The sequence below is a fragment of the Lutjanus erythropterus genome, chromosome 14 (assembly GCF_056507025.1).
Source record: "Lutjanus erythropterus isolate fLutEry1 chromosome 14, fLutEry1.hap2, whole genome shotgun sequence".
Taxonomy (NCBI): Eukaryota; Metazoa; Chordata; class Actinopteri; order Lutjaniformes; family Lutjanidae; genus Lutjanus; species Lutjanus erythropterus.
The window spans coordinates 26,810,810-26,827,341 of NC_139330.1; the positions used below are offsets into that span (position 1 = coordinate 26,810,810).

The 16,532-nt window shown below is 39.6% G+C and overlaps 1 protein-coding gene across 1 annotated transcript in view; it reads right to left on the reverse strand.

Moving 5' to 3' along the window:
- Nucleotides 1–16,532, reverse strand: part of meis1b (Meis homeobox 1 b) — a 110,401-nt gene that overhangs the window by 19,632 nt on the left and 74,237 nt on the right. Inside the window, exon 9 of the mRNA XM_084736010.1 lies at nt 15,180–15,256. Within this exon, the coding sequence (XP_084592136.1) occupies nt 15,180–15,256 (77 nt within the window). The remainder of the gene's footprint in view (nt 1–15,179; nt 15,257–16,532) is intronic.

A 16,532-nucleotide genomic window follows, 5' to 3' on the forward strand; every position in this document is an offset into this window, starting at 1 on the left:
TAAAATAACTGTATAACCACACAGTCGTCCTGGCTGCCAATCAACTTGATTTAAAAGCAGTAAAAAGAAAGCGGGCTCAGACGGGTGGAATCATGTAGCTTATCATCAGGTTGTCACTGCGCCTAGCATCGATTGTCTGCTGCTCAACCACAATTAACGCCTTGCCCATATATCCTTCCTACTCACACACACAGAGCCGTGTGTACACACACACACACACACACACACACACACACACACACTAATGCAAACTGAGGTGCTGTTCTGTTATTTATCTGAATTAAATCTGTTAATTAATTCTTTTATCTGAACTGTTTCTTCAGAAGGAAATTTTTAAACAATCCTACTTCTATAAAACTGATTATTTCTACACAATTCAGCCCTACATACTTATTATTATTTTATACAAAACTGCACAACACATTTTTTTAAAAACAGTTTTAGAGCCCGACCAATATATCAGGTGACCAATTCTAAGCTTTATTGATCTATATCGATATCAGCATATATGTTGTCCAATATGTGCCAATATGAAAACAGAACATAATGATTGTTTTTATTTTTTAACTTTATAGGCAGCATTTTATGTATATGTGAACCATTTGCTTAAATGACCACAATTTCAGAGATTAAGGAAACATACCAAGTTGAAATACTCATTTCTCTGGCAGCAGGGCAACAGCTGATGTGTTCTCCTTTGAAATTTCTATTCCAGCCCATAACTTGTGTTACTGTTTGCTTTATTTTAAATGAATCAGATTTAAAATGTGTTGGCTGAATGAGTAAATGTCTGTTTATGATTCAGAACAAATCCTTAATAATCTTTTAGAAGGAGTAGATGTTTATAAGAGTTAAATTCAGCAATATGTTAATGGCAGTAAGACAACTGACATCCACTTACAGCAACTTACAGCAGTTGTTACAAATTGCTCTTTTAATTCTAGTTTAATATATGTACACATAATATATTTATATATTCTATTATGTAATGTCATTATATATATTTCGTTCTATTTGCATTTTTTATATATTTTTAACTCTTTTTAACACAATTAACAAAAGTAAAAGTTGAAGAATCATTGCAAAAAATGTGTCCTTATGTATATAGTCCAAATTCTGTACATTCAGCCGATATATCAATATCAGACTCTTTTTACTCCCTAATATCAACATTGACCCCAAAAATCCGGTATCAGTCGGGCTCTAGACGGTTTTCACTTGTGCACCCACACAAATACAGGCACCAGTCATAAATCACAAGATAAGCACTCACACAGCATGTTGGCACTACCACTAACACCATCCACCCCATTCCAATTCTTATATCTCACCTTGTATCCCTGCAGAACTTTATTATCCCATCCCGTGTCCCAGCACATCTCCATCTTCTTAAGTAAGTACTTATTTTATTACAGAGCTCACACATGATCTCATACGCAGCAGGAGGGTGGCAGTGCATTTGAGCGCCCGTACCTGCATACTAGTGTAGGTGTGTATATGTATGTGCAAGAGTGTGCTGCACGTGGGTGTGTGAGGGAATTACAGTTATGAGTTTCTAGCCTTGTTCTCCTCAGTTGACGAGTTAACTCGTAAATCACCTCCTTCTCGTTCCCTCTCGTATCTCCCTCCCTCCCTCTCTTTCTCTCCCCTCAGTGTTGTTCTCAGGTCAGATGCTTGGATTAGATGCGTCAGATTAGTTTAAATAAACTAACGCAGCTGCTTAGAGAACTCTGTTCTCTGCAACAGACACACACACACACACACACACACACACAAATCCACAAACACTTAGGAAAAGAGAATATGGGGGACAGATTGTGCAAAAAGTAAACCATACCTAATATTGTGCAAAGACACTGTATTGTTCTCAATATTTCCATGCAGCTTTCAACACGTACAAATGCCTTCATGCACACACAGAGTTACAAATGTGCTCAACGCACTCACCTTACTACATGTGCTCACTTGTCAGCCAGTAATATTCTCACTGTTTTCCCTCAAAGCTGCCCAGACCAATCAAACGGCTACAAATAGCTACATGCCATACGTCCATAATGCTCCTACACACAAACATACACCCTGCTCGGTCCCATGATCCTCTCTGCTCCTCAGCCTCATCGTATGTAAAAAAGGCTGAGTGATTTAGGTCTGTGGAGAATTAAGGTGTGGTACTTGACATTTGCTTTGGGGTTAGCTGTGGCTCTATTACAGACATAAACAAACATGCATGCTCACACATGAACAGACGCATAAAAACAAGAAGTGTAAAACTTTATGATAACCATCATTTAAAAATTGTACATTTCTAGTTAATTACACTTTAGTTAATATTTATTTTACCGTTAACAAACATTCAAATATTTGTTTTTGTATTCATAAACCATTTATTAAATTTTCTAAACAACATTAACATCCATAATCCATATTACTTGAGAAAACAATGATTTTAAGATATTAAATTGTTTCTTTCAAAACTTAATTTAATGAGTTCATTGGCATTCATCTATTTATTCGTATTTACTTTAAGGTAATGAGAAAAGATTAGTTGTTTCGAGTGAAGTCCTTTATGATATTTTACAGTGTATTTATGTGAGTTCAGGTAACACAATTTACACACGCTAGTATAGCCGTCCAAATAATATTTATAGATGGTTTACAAACTAATTAATGACCGACAATGTGTTACAAATATCTGGTCCATCTCTCTGTGTAATAATTTCTTAAAGGTGTATAAATTATTTGCCATCTTTATCATTAACAAATACTTAATATAGTATATAAAATGTTATTATAGTGTGTGCAGGAACAAACTTTAAACAGAGAATGATTAAGTATGTAACTGATAGTCTCTCATTCAATTTATAAACAAATTATTTTTATTACACAAATCAATAATAAAATAGCACAAATCATACCATTACTAATATTAGTAAACATAATTAATTATCATTTTATCAATCATTATTAATTTACCAATAATTAATGATGGTTATTATAAAGGGCTACCGCAATATGCAACACACACACAAGTTAAAGTTGGAGTGAGGTCATGTTGGGGTCTGAATGCTGCAGCTAAGCTGTTATTAGACAGCAGGCCTGTGTTTTGAGTCAGCAGTACGTATACGTCTTTTCTGGCAGGCAAATAGTTCCTGAATGATCTCCAAATACATGCCTAGCTACACACAGACACACTCACTGACACACACACACACACACACACACACACACACACACACACACACACACACACACATTCAATACATGCAGCTCTGCTGATCCAACTCCTAATAACATGAGGTGGATTAGTTGGATCTAGCGCTACATATGGAGGGAAACATAAGAAAAACAGTGTGAAATTTAAAAGGAGCTTTAGACTGAGAGCAGCCATGGGGTCACTTAATCCCCATTACTGCGCACACATAAAGTACAAGTATGTAAGCACACACACACATACACACACACTGTTGCTCCACTACCCAAGAGCCCAGTGTCCATTAAGAGAGCCATGAATCTACCACTAAAGCTGGTTTTACAGAGTGGAGCGACAGGCTGTGGTAACCACACACACACACAAACACACAAACTGGAGAAGAGCTCAGTGTGTACGTGTGTTTGTTGTGTATGTGTGTGTGTCCATGACAACCAGGTGCCTCTTGGAGTTATGGAGAGGAAATGTTGGCCGCTTGAAAAACATACATGAACTCATTGGCTCTGACTGGGCAACACTCTCTGACTTGTAAGTGGGACTCGCCAAAAGGCAAAATATAAACAGAGGGGTGAGAATACAAGGGACAAAGAAGAAGAAATAACAAGGAAATAAAGGCTGAGAACAAGAATGTGACATCTGAGGGGAGTGCGTAGCTGTCACATGTGACCTCCATCACTGCCTTTATCTCTGTTCCTGCTTCCCTTCACACACATTCAGACAGTCTTGGACTCACTCGGCCAGTCATCCATCACTGCCAAAGAGAGGCTGTGGCTTGAAGCCTGGCTTTACCCAGAAACAACATGGCTGTCCTGTGTTGCCCACTCCACAAACACAACATTGGACAGAGTCTGTGTCCTTTAGCCTTTGGGCTTGGATCAAAATGTATGTATGAGCACGAGTGACTGTGGGTTGCTCTATGTGCTCATGTTGAAGCTCTGTTAGCAGTACTCTCCTTGTGGGTTTTTTGTAGAGGTGGCAATATATACATTCTTTACTCAACTAAAAGAAACTACTTAAACTTTTTTACTCAAGTAAAAGTAAAAAACTAAAAAGTAGCCATCTGAAAGATATTTCTGTGTTTTTGTTCCATCCATTGAGGATGAAATCGGTGTTGATGGTAGGAAAGCAGCATGTAAAATATTGCAAACTGACATAACCGGGTTATGACACCTGTTATGAACATGAAGGAGTCTTTATGAATGTTTATGACTTTTGTCATTACGTATTATTGGGTCAACTTAGGGTTAGGGTTAGTTTGAGATGTCTTTGTTAAAACAGCATTAGTCAAGCAAATGACGTCTTGTTATGACAATTGGACATTAACCAAGCTGTCACTGTCTTTGTCATGACAACTTGAGAGTATCAGAAAGTTTAGGTTTATGTTTTAACATTACAAGTGACCTTATAACATTTAATGACACCTTTTTGACAATTCCAAAATGTACCTCTTCACTTGAGGTCAAGGAAAATATTCAGTGCACACTTATAATGGTCTCATTTTTGTCTTGGCTAATGTCAAGTTGTCATAACAAAGACAATCAAACACCTCTGCACTGAAAGTTAAATAATTGACCGGTTTCCGATTAATGACAACACTCATTAACATTCACATAGACTCCTCTATGTTCATGACAGGTGTCATAACATCCTTTTAACAGTGTAATGAGAGTCTTATACATGTCCCTTCAATTGAAGTGTACCTAATAATACCCAATAATTCCCCTCAAATGCATTAAAATTAAAGTACCATTTTGAAAATGTGAGTCGAAAGTAGAGATATTTGTGTTAAACTGTAGGGAGTAAAAGTAAAAAGTTGCCAGAAGAATAACTTATAGATACCTGAAAACTCTACTTAAGTACACTAACAAAGTATTTGTACTTTGTTACTTTTTTGGTGGCAATTTGCATAATGTATCCGCATGCAAACACATATAGTGTGTGTTTCTGTTTACCACATATACAAATACATACACAAACCTAGCCACTCAGAACAAAATCTCAGTTCACACACACACACAGATGACCAGTGTCACACAGAGCCAGTACTGCTGACAGGGCTTGCAGTGGTGACTGCTGCAAACACAAAGTGGTTGACCTAAATCCCCCCATACTGCCCGTGTCATATCCTGTCTCTGCGCGTGTCACTTCCCCCTGCTGGCTCACAGCAGCCGTCGCTACAGGGATCCCTCTGACTGCCCAGAAACTAGTGAAGGCAGTTTCAGGCAGTTGACATCCACAGTCAGCAAACAGCAAAGGAGTGGAAGTGAGGAAAAGAGACTGATGGGATCGTGTCTGTTTTCTTTGTGACTATGTGAATATGTCAGCGGCTGACAGTCCCAACAAGTGCATCAGTGCCAGCAGAAACAGTCTGTTAGCCTCATTATATTATGCTTTGTCTACAAATCCTTTACACGCGACCATCACTTATCTTAATTGCATGAAATCAACGTCAGTTCTCAGCTGTTAATTGTCGGAGTAGGTGTCCTATTTTTCCCAGATATTTAATTTTTGGCAGAAAACACTTGCGCCGTGTCCCCGCTGATTCACTTCACAACAGCTTTTGATCAACACAAGAAAACACCAGCGTGAGAACAACAACTGACTGATGGCGACGAGTACGACAGCGGCCATGTGTGCGCTTCGACACAGAGCCCTGGCATTCACGTTCTGCCGCCTTTCATGTTTTGGACCCCCCCTCCGCCACTACAAAAGAAGGTTGAAAAGCGAGGGAGAGGAGTGGGGAGAAAAGAGGAGGGAATAAAAAAGACTGAGAGAGAGGCGAGTGAAGAGAAATGCAGGTTTGGCCTCGGGCGGCGTGCTGTGATGTAAGAGAAACAGAGAGAGTGAGAGGAAGAAAGGGGGAGGAGAGATGGTGTTCGGTTCACAGTGTGTCTTTGCACATGGACACCTATATGTGTATAAGCACATACACACATTCACACACACAAACTCACAGGTCTACACACACTTGTGTTGACATAATACAGCAAAGACAGGGTCGTGTCTGCACAGGCTGAAGATTCCTGTAAGAGGCGATTGGTAGCAACAGACTTCAAACTGAGGGAAGAAAATATTGTTTTTGAAATGATTTTCACATTTTAATTTTAAAAGGGTTGAAATCTGAGGGTGAGGTCATATCTAGTCAAGTGTGTGTGTGTGTGTGTGTGTGTGTGTGTGTGTGTGTGTGTGTGTGTGTGTGTGTGTGTGTGTGGTATTTGCTGTAATGTCAGGGAGTTTCAGGCTGAAGCAACTCAACAGAGCTGCAGTGTATGAAACAGGCTCTAGGGCATGGACTGAAACTGGGCCTGGTAATTCCAAAACACACACATACACACACACACCCACACACTCACACACACACACCTCAGAAGGCTTTCTGCGAACAAGTTCCAGCATCTCTCTCTCAATCCTGTCAACATACTGAACCATGCAACTCCTCTCACTCTACCTGTTTGTCTCTCTATTGTATCTGTTAAAGGATCATTCTGATCTTTTAAAACCTTACAACTTGGGTCTTATTAGCAGTGATACCATTCCACACTGTAAAAATAAACCATTTGTTTTAACTTAAAAAAGTGTTTGGGCTGCCTTGAAATTTTAAGTTGATTGAATTTGAAATTTGCAATAATTCAAAACAAATAAACACTTGTAGTCAAATAAACTTAAGATATTAAGTTCAATAAACAACTCTTCATCACACTGACAAAAAATTTAAATAAATTTGATTTCCTTCAACATTTTTTTGATTTGAAAAATCAGTATTTCATTCCACACAAGGAGCTTAAATATATTATATTTTAAGTTTAAGTGGGTAGGAACTGTGGTTTCCGTTTGTTTGCATGTTTTCATTATTTAGAAAAAGAGCAACCATGTCTTTCTTAATGTTCATTGAGACAAACAGCAAGTTTTCATGTATTTCTCAAAGTATAAAAACAATAAAACAGAAGGATCTCGGGGGGGTTAACTCTCAAACAATGCATGCTGGGATGTCTGCTGATATGCTGATCCTGTCTCCTTTGAAAATTGAACTCGACTTAATTTAATGACTTGATTTAACTATATGCAGTACATTCATTCAACTCATTATTTCAAGTCAAAAGACTTCAAGTTAGACAAAATCATGTTTTTACATTTTGAAGTGTTCTGTAAGCAAGTATCAGAAATTTTAAGTTGAATTAATTTGACGAAATAAAACTTTTTATTTTTATGTATAACGTATGCTTAACATAGCATATATAACATATATTTATGATATTGACAAAAGATTAGTTGATTCCACTAAATTCCTATATGTATATATTTTAGACAGTGCATTCACCAAAGTAACATATGAGACCTTGGGCTGTTTTCTTACAGTTGTGTCAGAGGCAGAGCAGATCAGATTGATTGTAAGCAACAGTTTAGCAAGAATTTCAAAACACTACTTTAATTGATTAGTGCACACAAAATGTTGGTAATAATTCCTCACTGCACAGGAAAAGTATGTGTTCACAACTATAGCAAGTGCAGCAGATCAAAGTTCAACCCGGAAACTTGTTCAAGAAACTGTAAGGGAAGTTTCCAACAGACAGAGTAATTAGTTCATGGTTTGTCCTTATTTTCTTTGGCTTTAAAACCTGTCTGATCGTCTGACTGTTTCTTGTTCTGCCTGATTTCTTTTAGCTTTGTCACAGCGTCCCCAGAACAGTACGGCATTATGATGACTGCCTGAAACAATGGCCAAACCTAAGAAAAATATCCAGAATATATGGAATCATTCCTGAATTGTGATACAGTGTATTTTATTAGCATGAACACAATTCACCAAAACTGTCTGAACATTTTTTTACTATAAAGAAAAAACAAACAGTAAGTGCTTCCTCTCCATCCATGTTGTCTTTTTCCTTGTTCTTTTTGCTCTCGCCCGTCCCCACCTCTTTTTTCTCCCTCTCTCAGTTTCTCTCCTTCCCCTTCCCTCACCTCTGTTCTCCCTCTGCTCGTCCCTTTTGAAACCTGATAAGCGGCGTATATGTCCGTGCGTGCCACGCCGCTTCTTCCTAAGTAGCCTCAGCGTCCGTCCACTCTGCCCTCTTAAATACTACCTCTCTCTCTGTTTCTCTCTCCCTCTTTCTCTCCCCCTGTCTATGCTTTTAAGACGTTCGTAAAAGGAGGTCTTATTGACAAAACAATCGCTCGGCGAGGCTTAAACACTGCCTTTAAAGGGGCATTATTAAATTGCAGGCAGGAAGGGGAGGGGCAGCCAACAAGGGAAACCTGATGACCTCGCCATCGATTTTTACATCAGCGGAGCGTTAGGAGAACTTAGCAGAGAGATACTGACTGTAGCCAGAGAAAGAGAAAGTGGAGAGAGAAAGACATTTTATATGTTACACTTTGAGCTATTGGCTGACGCATGATTCAGAACGGTTCACAACGTGTGAGCAGGTAGAGGCTGTACGGTTCAAGGACATTTAGAGACTGTGGATGTTGATAGACTTAAATCTGGGACAAACTGGTTAATTTTCTGATCTAATTACTGCTGACTTCATTCTTTACTGATCCATATATATCCCACGTTCACGTCACAGTTAAGCAGAGAACGTCCATCAAATTTAACTGAACAGTTCAGACAGTTCCAATAGTCCAGCTCCATTCTTTTGAGTTTTTAATTAACACAAGTGCACTGCAAATAAATGCCTCTTAAGATTTGTTTGATCTTCAGCAGATTTGATATTTTATGCTTCGGGATGTGCACTTTCATCATCAGGCACCACTCCCACATCAGCCTATGGTCACATTAAAACAGAATCAAACATTGCTGCGATTAGCTGCAGGGCTGTGCAGGAGTGTCGGCGGTGTTTATCAGAGCTTAGAACATGACTGTGGTGAAACAATCAGGAAATAACATGTTATTTCTCTGATTCACCGACTTTCTCACCACCAGCGCTCCCACACCTCATTCAGTCTCTACCTTGCATGACCAGCTGAATGCTCTCTCTCTCTCTATCACCCTTAAACAAACACACAAACCAAATGAAGTTTTGTGTTATCGCTGTTTTGCAGGAAACTGCAAGCCAGACTCAGATGTCATAGCTGGGTATAAACAAAATAAACAAAATGAGGACACAACTGTGAGATTATCATCATTTGGTCCATTAAGTTTCAATGACATTTCACTCTGTTCTGACTGTTTCAACTTTCTGCTTTTTTCAGCATCCCCTGCGGCCTCCACCCCCACAGCCTAAACGCACTACCCCCATTCAAAATGAATGAGATGACTGGTGTTTTCGCTGCAACACCTGACTCTGTCTGAATGTGGCTCATGAGGGACAGGGAAAGTTTCATCGCTCAGTGAAATGAAGTAAAATAAAAAATGTTTCAACTTAAATGTCACCGGTTCTGTTGTAATAAACTATATTTTAAAAATAAAATTCTTACTCATTATTTCTCCGAGGCATCTTAGCCTCCTGTTTCTGAACGTGACTGAATATTGGTTTGCATTACAACATGATTTCTTTTTGTTTTTTGACTGAAAATCATAATGAGATGTCAACAATTAAATATACTGCATGATATATGTCTTCAAAATGTAAGTAAAATACTGGCCTTGTGTATCTAATGTATTATTTAAAATACATTTGCTTATTCTTTCACAGTATGTATAATGAACACGGATCCATTAAGATAGCTTTGTCATGTTTGTTGTATGTTTAATTCCATGCCTGTGTGTGTATGTTACAAAACCGTTGGTGAGAGTTCAACTCTGTGTGCATAAGTGTTTGTGTAAGTGTGTGTTTGTGTCATGTGGTGACCTATGTGTGTGTGTGGAAACAATACACTCATTCACTGTGTGTACATACGTTACCTGTCTGTAGGATGTGTGTGTGTATACTGTATGAGCTGTATGTAGGGATGTGTGTGAGTATTTACATTTAGGTGTGTACAGTATGTGTTCTCGGTATATGATTCCACCGTGTAAATGTGCACATGCATTACCACACACACACACACACACACACACACACACGTTCTCCATTCAAATTGAGATTCCCTAGTGCAGCGTATTTCTGCCAATAATTCATGAGTGATCTGCGCCCCTTGCCGGCCTTTAGCATTTTTATTTAATCTGCTGAGCCCTACCGCGTGCTCGCTCATCAATAATACACACCGACATGTGTGTTAACACATCTATGGTGTGTGTGAGTGTGTGAGAGAGAGAGAGGAAGAAAGACAAAATGTGTGTGTATGAAAGATAGTGTGTGTGAGTATATATATATGTGACGGAGAGTACATTGCACACGAGAATAAAGAGAATGTGTGTGTATTAGACAGAGAGAGGAAGACAGGGCAGGGTTCCACATTAACAACGGCCTGATGGCCACAAGAAGTGACTCTATGGCCATCAAATATTCCGTGTAGGTGACCTATGGCCACCAAGTTTTATGCCCAACACAGCATTACAGTTCCACAAACATCCCGATTCCTTTGTTCCTTTTAGTTCAACATTTTGTGAAAACAGTGAACAGTACTCGTCTTCAGCTAGCTACTCATATCAGGGTTACTGAAGTAAGGGTTTACTATGCCTGTCCAGGAGAACTTAAAGCACAAAGGTGTACTATGAAAAAATGAAACGGCAATGAAAATCTAGAAGTGAATGGAAGCAGGAATTTAAGTGGCTAAAATATGACACATCTAAGGGCGTAAAGGGCAATATGTTGGCATGTCAGCGCTTAAGCCTCACAGCGAAAAGATCATGGGTTCAAATACCAGTTCGGACATGGCCTTTCTGTGTGTAGTTTGCATGTTCTTGCTGTGCGGGCAACAGATTCCTCTGAGTGCTCCGGTTTCCCCCACCCGCAAGAAAATACATGTATGCTAGGTCAATGCACCAGTCATGGCCACTCACTGAGGTGCTGGATTAGACTTGGAGTTGGTTCCTGGGCACCCCTAATAGGATGGATTAAATTTGAATTTGATTGTATAATTGTACTCTGTATGATTGTACGATCACAATAAAGTTGGCCTTTAATGTACTGCTGTGTGTCTGGAAAGAGTATGCCACTTTCCTCCAAGTTTACATTTGGGGGTGCCTTGGTAGCTCAGTTGGTAGAGCATGTGCTGGGGTTGAGTCCTCTGCAGTGGCTGTGAGTTTGATTTGCTGCATGTCACCCACCTTCCGCCTTTCCTACCATATCTTCAGCTTTCCTATCAATAAAACCATTTAAAAAAGGCCCAAAAAGTTTAATTTGGGCCACCAAAAATGTACTTTGGCCACCAATTTTAGTGGCTTGGTGACCCAGTGCTTAAAAAAATGATGTGTGAAGAGTGTGTGATCCATGCTGGAACTTGTGACAGGATTGAACTGTGCATTTTATTCATCACCTGCACTTGTTTGTCATCATTAGGTCTTCCCCTGTTGGGACAACAAGCGCGGATGACCTGCGGTTCATCTGCGGCCATGGTCATGGCCGGGGGTATGACCGTGAAACAGACTCCCACTAAGTGTTTTATGCTTCCTGACATCCTCTTTGGCTTGATGTCACAGTTGTAGACCTGATTCAGTGCAAGTGAATGCATGAGAAAATGTGTGTGTGTGGATGCAAATTACTCATGTTGTGGGGACATGAACCTGTTTACTCACTCATGTTGTGGGGACTTGTGTTCGTTATCGGGAATTATGGTTATGGTTAGGGTAAGGTTAGATTTAGGTTAAGATTAGTCTTAAGCAAGTTGTGGTTATGGGGCAGGTGAGAGTAAGTCTCCAGAAAATTAATGTAAGTCAATGTAATGTCCCCTGAAGTAATAGAAAGACTGTGTGTGTGTGTGTGTGTGTCTGTGTGTGTGTGTGTGTGTGTGTGTGCGCGCGCGTGCATGTGTGTGTGTGTGTGAAACTCTGAGAGAATTTAGAAATGCATGCATTTGTGTGTGCGTATGTGTTCATGAACAACACCGACAAACACACTCAGAGCCAGGGAAATTGACTTCACCAAATCAGTGGGTCAGGAGGTAACATCACCGGGGGTTGCTATGGAGACACCCAATGACGGGGCTTCCCAACCAGCACAACAACACGCCTGCGAAATGGCAGTTCCCCTAACGTAACCTCTCTGTCTCTGTCTCTCTCTGTTTGTTTCTCCGTCTATCTGTCCAACGTCTCTGTCATCTTTTTTTCTGTCCTCTCCTCTTCCACCTCTCTTCATTCCCTCTTTCTCGTTTCTTTGTCTTTATCTCTCTCGACACCCCATCTTTTCACTTGATTGTTTTCCTTCTCAATCGCCCTTCCATGCTACAGTGTACTGTTTGCTTGCTCAAACAACCGTGCATGGAAATATGCCTCTGGACAACTGTGCACACACACAAACACACACACACTTGTATACAGCGAAATGTGAGGGGGCAGCGGGATCCCAGCATGCAGGGTTTAACAGCTAATACCCCTTAGATTAACCACCCCCGGTTCCCCTCTCTTACACACAAACACACACACACACACACACAACATCTTCCACAAACCAAGATTAACCTCCCACGATTTACACAGTGTGTGTTGGTCATGCACAAATACACACATGCACACACACCTTCAGGGTGTGTTGCTATCCCCCTACCAATAAAAACAACAAACAGAATGAGAGCACACAGTCAGCCTTAAGTGACCAAGCTACTGTTCATGTGACTGTCTGTCTGACTCTCTCTAACACACACACATACACACACACACACAAACACACACTGTTCGGCTTTATCTCAGCTGTAAGAATTGATCCCCCATGGATTTCAGAGGGGTCACGTGATTTGATAACCTCTACAGGATTCCCTCTGGTCAGGAGGCCTTTTTCAGCCAGTGTGTGTGTGTAAGTGTGTGCGTGTGTGTGTGCGTGTGTGTGTGGGTGCATTATTTTTGGCCCAGTATAAAATTAATTCTCCATAGACTGATACACCATACCCTAATCTAACGTCTGTCTGTCTCTGAGGTCTGAGATTGAACAATGGCGGGGAATAATGTTAACATCATTAGACTGCTGGTAATGGGGATTTATCATGTCTCATCTCTTTCTCTCCCTCCGTCCTTATCTCCCTCTCTTTCTCTTCATCTATTTTTCACTCCGTCTGCCTCTTTAACTCTCTCCGTCCTTCTGCCGCTTGTTGCCTTTCTGCAGTCTCCGCTTTCATGCCCGCACCTAGCGACTGACTGATACTTTCAAGGATTATTTTAAGGGCCGCTCAGATCAAACACCCTCAGCCTGGACCCTGCCTCAGTTACGCAGACTCCAGCCCCTTTAATTAGACATGGCTAATAACACTAAGCATGTGCTGATAGCCATCTCTCTGATAAGACTAGCCGCACAAGGACATAGGGCCCCTTTCTACCTTTTACAGAGCTACCTAAGGTTAAAACGGCTAGTTAGCAACCTTATTTTATGGCGCAAGCCAGTCACGCTTACGCCCAATTAACAGGCTAGTTGGCACTTACAGAGCTTTAATTTGCAAAAGCAACCATGCTGCACGCTTCTATGCCAGGCTCCTTGCTAACAAGGGCAACTTAAAATGATAAATGGATTATGAAAAAGTGCTAAATAAAAATGTAAAAAGGGTGTATGGTCATTGGGCAATAGATAAAATAATTGTAAAACAGATTAATGATCAGAGGCTAGTGAGCAGCTGCTGCTGTAATGTAACAATAAAAACTTTAACTACTTTTTTTTGTTTCTTAATTTAAGTCTACAGTTTTAGAATTTTTTATTCAAAGTACAAATCTGTCATTGTCATCATCGCTATCTACACTGGAAAACAGGTAAATGTCTTCAATAAATTGTTACATTTTTAATCAAACTCTAACTCTAAAGTTTTTAAATAAACCTTAAAAAAAGTTTACCAACCAATAATCTTTTGTTGAGATGATTTACTTTCTCCTTTAAAAAAAAACTTTAATCTTTTAGTAAATTCACTTAAGTGAAAGTGCGTAATAGTAAATCATTTAATGTTTTCAACTGCAACCATTTCATTTCAAGCACCCAAACTGACTTCATAGGTCACTGTGAACAATTAGTGAAACACAAAATTTTGAGGGTTTCTCAAAGATTCAAGATTATCTAAAGAACAAAAGTAAATTATCCAAAAAAACAAAAGATAACAGGTCAGAAAAACTTGTTTTAGCTTATTTCAAAACATAAAGGTTTGGGCTTAACTTGAGCATTTACAGTGTACATTGTGAAAAAGAAATAAATAACTATGTAGGAAAATAATATATATTCATTGTACAACTATTGAAATGATCAGATGATAATGAGCAGCTGTTCCTACAATTTAAGGCTAAAAACTAACAGCACTTTGTCAGAATTTTGAAGTTCATGGTGTTGAAATTCTTCATTTGAGTGCAAATCTGCCATTGCCATCATGGCCAACCATCTCTGAGGAAGGCATAAACAAACTTTAAGCTAGCTTCAAGGATAATACGTTGCATGTACTGGGAAAAAATGTTAAAATTTTACCAAGAGAGAATAAATGTTAAATGAGATATTCACCGACTGATTAAAACAAATGTTAATCACAGTAAAAGGTGCTACAGAAAGCCACAAACCCCAAAATAAGTCAGTCAAAGTAAAACCCTGTAATTAGTCTCAGAGCTACCACTTTCTCGGTAATCATTCTTGTATAACTGGGAAAACATCCAATAAAATCATCCAACTTGCATGTTGGATGATTTTTATTGGATGTTTTCAGATGGTAGTTTGACTCTTAATTAACATGGGTGCTCATGTTTGGGCTGAGTTAGGCTGTTGGTTTGGAAAATCACTCCAGGCCATATCTCTTTAGATGGATTGATCTAGGTGAGGACGATTCGGTAAGTGGCGTGTGTGTGTTTCTGTGTGTGTGTGTAGGATGAAAATAGGGGTGGAGTGGAGGCATTAATTCCGATCATTAAGAACTTGGATAGCCTGGGGCCACAAACCCCTGAAATCGACTGCATGTAAACTCTGAAATGACTTACCAGTTGTTCACTTGTAGGATGGTGAGGCCTGTGTCTTGCGCCAGCTGTTTCTTCTGTTCTTCTGACGGGTAGGGATGCTGCAGGAGAGAAAGATAACACCTATGAGAAAAGGCTGACCACAAATTGTTTAATGAAGCTTCTTGTTGTTGAAAAAGAGGTTTGATGTGCCTTTTAGTAAAGAAAGAGTTGTTGCAGGGCACAGGTTACACACACACGCACACGCATGGATACGCACAAAACCGTACTCCGTAATGAGAGGTAGAAAATGAGATGTGTGCTCATGCTCATTGGTGCGTAGGTGCCAGTATGTGCCTGTGTCTATCTGGATGTATACTGTAAGAATGTGTGAGTGTGTGCACGTTAACGTGCCTCTCTCCCCCCGATCATTAATGGAATATGAAATCTTGTAATTAATGGCAGCCAAAAAGGCAAGCCAATTAGAAAGTTAAGTGAAGTGGAGAACCAGCTCTGGTAATTAGGCAGCCTCTTACACAAATATATTCGCGTCGACGGCCCCCCTTTCACCCTGCTGCATATGTAATCAGTGAGCGGGGAATATGTAACGTTAACCCGATGGAATACAGACAAGAGAATGTAGAATCTCTTGTCTATATTGCTGCTGTTTGCTTGTATCCTTATTGCAGCTGGTACAATAACATGGCTCTGTTAAGTTTGCCACTTTGCTGTAATGATTTTTGAAGTTTTACAGAACTGATCGTGAGAAACTTTAAGTACAGAAAGTCTTCCAGCTTTCATCCTTTTGAGTTGCAGCTTGACACAGGAACAAGAATGTCCTCCAAATCACACTCAGCAAAGCATTTAATCTAATTTTGAGGCTTTTAAATATTAAATATCAAAATAGCTGCCAGTGAGAGGGTGGGACAATGTCACATTTCTCTAATGTCAATGAATTTTCACACATATAAACAGATGATAAACTTTCTTTTTTATCTTTTCTTAATGCAGTGGTTCTCAGCCTGGGGGTTGGGACCCTCAAGGTTGTCATGAGAACACTTCTGGGGGTCACAAAATGCTTGTGCAGAATAAAATAACATATTGTTGCAAGCAGCATGGACTGACAGCAGCTCTTTAATGACATTCAACATAAGAGACAAGCACTTAAAAAATGCAAAAAGCAGTCATCTTACTAATGGTTAAAACTATACTATATACCTTAAACTATATACCGGCATTATCTACTGTCAGTACTGCCAGCATGGCCAACCTTTGGACTGATGAAACACTATGAAAACACTCTCTACAAAACATCCTGTGCCTTAACACTGCAGACCGCATTTGTAAAATATGTGAAATATTTCTCAGAAATAAATGTGGAGTTCCACAAGGATCTAT